At 52.7% G+C, this 5,000-nt stretch overlaps 1 protein-coding gene across 1 annotated transcript in view; it reads left to right on the top strand.

The window, feature by feature from the left end:
* Positions 1 to 5,000, top strand: part of LOC125043901 (tyrosine-protein phosphatase Lar-like) — a 949,474-nt gene that overhangs the window by 710,507 nt on the left and 233,967 nt on the right. Inside the window, exon 8 of the mRNA XM_047640276.1 lies at positions 4,871 to 5,000. This exon is cut by the window's right edge and continues 53 nt beyond it. Within this exon, the coding sequence (XP_047496232.1) occupies positions 4,871 to 5,000 (130 nt within the window). The remainder of the gene's footprint in view (positions 1 to 4,870) is intronic.

Here is a 5,000-nt window from a genome sequence, read left to right as displayed (position 1 = left end):
TTTTCGTGTTTTGTTTTCTCTTTTCGTCGGTTTCTTTGTTTTTTGTTTTTGTCTCTTCTTTATTCTCTTCTGTTTTCTTTTCTTCTCTTGTTCCTCTGTTTCTCCTTTTTTTTCTTCTCTCTCTTTCTTACCTTCTTTCTTTTTTCCTTCCTTCCTTCCGTCCATCCCTCCTTCCTTCCTTCCTTCCTTCCTTCCTTCCTTCCCTCCCTCCCTCTCTTCCTCCCTCCTTCCATCCCTTCTTCCCTCCCTCCCTCCTTCCCTCTCTCCTTCCTTCCCTCCCTCCTTCCTTCCCTCCCTCCCTCCCTCCCTCCCTCCCTCCCTCCCTCCCTCCCTCCCTCCCTCCCTCCCTCCCTCCCTCCTTCCTTCCTTCCTTCCTTCCCTCCTTCCTACCCTCTTTCTTTCCCTTCGCATTCTCTCTTCTTATCCGTCTCACTCTCTCCTCTCCCTTTGTAAGTGTGTGTGCGTGTTCCGGCGTTACCGTGTGCGTTTCTGGCGTTCCGTGTGTGTTTTTCAGGCGTTGCGTGTGCGTGTTTCTAGCGTTGCGTGTGCGTGTTTCTCTTGCTGCGTGTGCCTGTTTCTGGCGTTGCTTGGGTCTTGTTGTTCGTTATCTTGCGTCTCCCGAGCGGCTGGGTGAGAGTCCTCGGATAAAACAATATCCACATATGGCCTTCCCATATGGCCCGACCTCCTGTGTGTACCGGGACGTGGTTTGCATACGGCAGGGACCTGTGTGATGGCGGTGTGTGTGTGTGTGTGTGTGTGTGTGTGTGTGTGTGTGTGTGTGTGTGTGTGTGTGTGTGTGTGTGTGTGTGTGTGTGTGTGTGTCTGTGTGTGTGTCTGTGTGTGTGTGTGTGTGTGTGTGAGAGAGAGAGAGAGAGAGAGAGAGAGAGAGAGAGAGAGAGAGAGAGAGAGAGAGAGAGAGAGAGAGAGAGAGAGAGAGAGATAGAGAAAGAAAGAGAAAGAAAGAAAGAAAGAAAGAAAGAAAGAAAGAGAAAGAGAAAGAGAGAAAAAGAGAGTGAAGCAAAATGTCAAGTATACACAGATTCGTCTCTTCGTATCCTTGCTTTCTTCTTTCAGTGACCCCGCTCTCTCCATTCGCTCTCCCCGCTGACTCACCTTTTTGGCCCTTTCCCCACTCGCTCACCCATTCACTCCCCACCCTCAAAACATCTCCCCACTCATCATTCACACGTCTTCTCCCCACTCACTACCCCACCCCATCTCCACACCCACTCTCCCCACTCACTCACCCCCAGGCCCTCTCCCCATTCACACTCCAATCACCCTCCCCACTCATCGCACCCAACTTTTCTCCCCCTCCCATTCACCGCTCCCCCCCCCCTTCGCCCCACTCATTCACAGACCCCTTCTCCCCACCCCCTCCGCCCTCAACGCCCCCCACCTCCTCGCCCCGCTCACTATCCCCACTCATTCACTCTAAGGCGCCTTCCCCATTCACTCCTCCCCTCCCCCTCCCCCTCCCCCTCCCTCTCCCTCTCCCTCTCCCTCTCCCTCTCCCCACAACCCTCAAGGATCGCGCCCCGGCCGGCATCGACTGTGGCAGCGGCAGTTAAACTTCAATTAAGTCTAAGTTGCTAAGCGAAAGAATAACTCGACAATGATTTATGTACCTCATTAATCAGACGTTCTTTGCGCGTGGGGGACCCCGTGGGAAGCAGGGGGAAGGGGAGAGAGGGGGGAGAGGGGGGGGGAGAAGGGGGAGGGCGTTGGGGAAGAGCGAGGGGGAGAAGGGAGGGCGGGGAAGGTGAGGTGTGGGGTTGAGGGGAAGGATAAGGGTGGCAGGCTAGGGTAAGGGAGGGAGGGTGGGCTAAAGAGAGTGGGAGGCAGGGGGATGCATCTCGAGATAATGCCAGGATGAAATACTGAAGATGCTGGGCTTCAAAATCTTCGGAGGCCGCTTTGATGCTGCAGGGTGGTGGTGGTGGGGTGGGGGGTGGCGGCGGGGGAGGAGGAACTTGATAGATTATTCTGGCGTTCAGGCATGATTGATATGCGTGTGTGTGTGTGTGTGTGTGTGTGTGTGTGTGTGTGTGTGTGTGTGTGTGTGTGTGTGTGTGTGTGTGTGTGTGTGTGTATATATGTCTGTGTATGTGTATGTGTATGTGTATGTGTATGTGTATGTGTGTGTGTAAGTGTGTAAGTGTGTAAGTGTGTAAGTGTGTGTATGTGCATGTGCATGTGCATGTGCATATGTGTGTGTGTGTGTGTGTGTGTGTGTGTGTGTGTGTGTGTGTGTGTGTGTGTGTGTGTGTGTGTGTGCATACTCCCATACAGACATACGTACGTACATATATTCGTCAGATAGATATGTAGTGTGTATACATATATAATGTACATGTATGGGTCTCTGTGTGTGTTTTTTTGCAGGTACACTGCACATATGTAAAAGGGACCTTTGATAAGAGATGTGTCCAATGTTTGCATGTTGAATGCCTGGCAATGTTCCTCATTATTCCCCCGCACCCCCTCCGCCCCCTCCCTGCCCCTCCCATCCCCGCCCTCCTCCGCCCCCTCCCTTCCCCTCCCATCCCCGCCCTCCGCCCCTTCCCTTCCCCTCCCATCCCCGCCCTCCTCCGCCCCCTCCCTTCCCCTCCCATCCCCGCCCTCCTCCGCCCCCTACCTTCCCCTCCCATCCCCGCCCTCCTCCGCCCCCTCCCTTCCCCACCCCTCCCCCGCCCTTCTCCGCCCCCTCCCTTCCCCACCCCTCCCCGCCCTTCTCCGCCCCCTCCCTTCCCTACCCATCCCCACCCATCCTCACCCATACACGCCCTCCTCCGCCCCCTCCCTTCCCCACTCATCCCCGCCCTCCTCCGCCCCCTCCCTTCCCTACCCATCCCCACCCATCCTCACCCATACACGCCCTCCTCCGCCCCCTCCCTTCCCCACTCATCCCCGCCCTCCTCCGCCCCCTCCCTTCCCCACTCATCCCCGCCCTCCTCCGCCCACTCTCTTCCCCGCCCATCCCCGCCCTTTCTCTCAGCCGCCTTCACCTGTCTCCTGACGCTGCAGGTCACCCGCATATATAATATGTACTGTAGTACTGTTGCTTCAGCGTTTGATGTCGCTTTTTCTTTCTCCTCTACAACAACGCGGCAGCACAAGCGGCTTTTTTTCTCTCCCTTCTCCTCTCCCTCTTTTTTCCTTTCTTTTTGTTTAATCCTAACTGGCAACTCCGGCTAAAAGTCGAAAGCTCCAGGGGGTCGAAAGTTGTGTTTCCGAAGTCGTCCTAAAGTGTTTGTCTTCTTCGAGAAAACCCCGAGAATTACGCTTCGGTGCTTCACTACCTCCCGCGGCTGGAGTTTGTGTTTGCTTCCTCGTGTAGATACTTGCGTGTCATCTATTTTTTTTCTCCCTAATATGTGGGAGAGCGAGAAGTAAATAGAGAGGGAGTGTGAGGCGGAGGGAAAGGATGTGAGAGTGAGACGGACAAAGAAGAATATATACGAGAGATAGTGAGGATGAGAGTGAGAGTGCGTTAGAGAGGGAAAGTGAGTGAATGAAAGCATGGTGTGTGTGTGTGTGTGTCTGCGTGCTGCGTGCGCGCGTGTGTGTGTGTGCGTGCGTGCGTATGAATTGTGTTACGTCTGAGTTACGTCGTATTTACGTGTGCCTGTGAGTATGTGCTTAAACAGAAATATGTAGACCTCCGTGGCCTGTCTGCGCCTGGTATCTCTGCTCCCGCTCCTCGTCGGCGAGAGCGAGGCAGCCGCGCAGAGCAACCGTAGCTCTTGCTTACCGCGACGGAACTTATGAATATAAACGGCCGGAGCGCTGGTGTCGCGCGGGAGGAAAGGGAGTGCGAATGGGAGAAGGAGGGCGAGGAAGGCGCACTTGGAGGAAGATGGACTCTCTCTCTCTCTCTCTCTCTCTCTCTCTCTCTCTCTCTCTCTCTCTCTCTATATATATATATATATATATATATATATATATAGATAGATAGATAGATAGATAGATAGATAGATAGATAGATATAGATATAGATATATAATGTGTGGTTTTCAGTGTTTGCGTGTGCCCACCAAAAGAGGAAGTAAATGCAAATAAGTCTTTTCTTTCTTGAGGACTATTTGCTTGCATACCAGTTTACTTATCAATGTTCGAATGGCACTTTAGTTTGACAACATTAGTATGGGATTCAAGCCTGAATTAACTTGTGAACCGTTAGTTAATGATGGTCCACCCATTACTATTCAGAGAGACACTCTTGTATATGAGAAAGAGAGGGACATCCAGTTGCAAAGTTGATTTGAGGAATTGCAAAGGTTCGGTCCCGCTCGGTCTCCTGTTCGGCAGGAGAATGGCGGCTGTAGTCGAAGGGCAAAGAGGCAAAAGTATCTGATTTATTCCGAAAGCACAATCTTTATGTGGAAAGGCTCATGTTTATGTCGGTTGGAGTTCAGCATAATGCGGCCACGTCGGAAAGAAATCATTTGTTCGCAATAATCCGCGTTTGAAAGGACGGGAGAGAACGGCACAAAGGGAATATGTGAGGCATGATAAAGGCAACGAACCAGTGTAAAGTTACCTTGCATGAACCGCAATTATACGGGTTTAAGCGCACCGGATAAATACAGTTATACAGCCCGAAGGAGCTCTTGGCCTCGCCCAAATCCGTCTTAATGAGGAAGGAAGGGGCGGCCGTGATTAGCCCCATCCTCCTTTTCCTCCTCTTCTTCCTTCTTCTTCTTCTTCCTTTTGTCCTATTGTTTGCTTCCCTACGTGTGTCAGGAAGCTAATGTAAGCATCTACCTGATGCGCGCGCGCGCACACACTCCTTTCCATCTCGCTTCTCGCATCACCAAATATAATTTTCCCCAGACTTAATTCCTCCGTTTTTTCTCCTCCACAGCGAACTCCCAGCCCGCGGGGTTCCCCTACTTCCGCACGGAGCCGAAGACGAAGGCGGTGGAGATTGACCACACGGCGCTGCTGGTGTGCGACGCTCGAGGCAACCCCGACCCGGACATCACCTGGTACAA

This window comes from Penaeus chinensis, chromosome 34, assembly GCF_019202785.1.
Source record: "Penaeus chinensis breed Huanghai No. 1 chromosome 34, ASM1920278v2, whole genome shotgun sequence".
NCBI classification, from domain to species: Eukaryota; Metazoa; Arthropoda; class Malacostraca; order Decapoda; family Penaeidae; genus Penaeus; species Penaeus chinensis.
The sequence above is the reverse complement of the archived record's forward strand: the minus strand, read 5'-3'. Positions and strand labels throughout refer to the sequence as shown.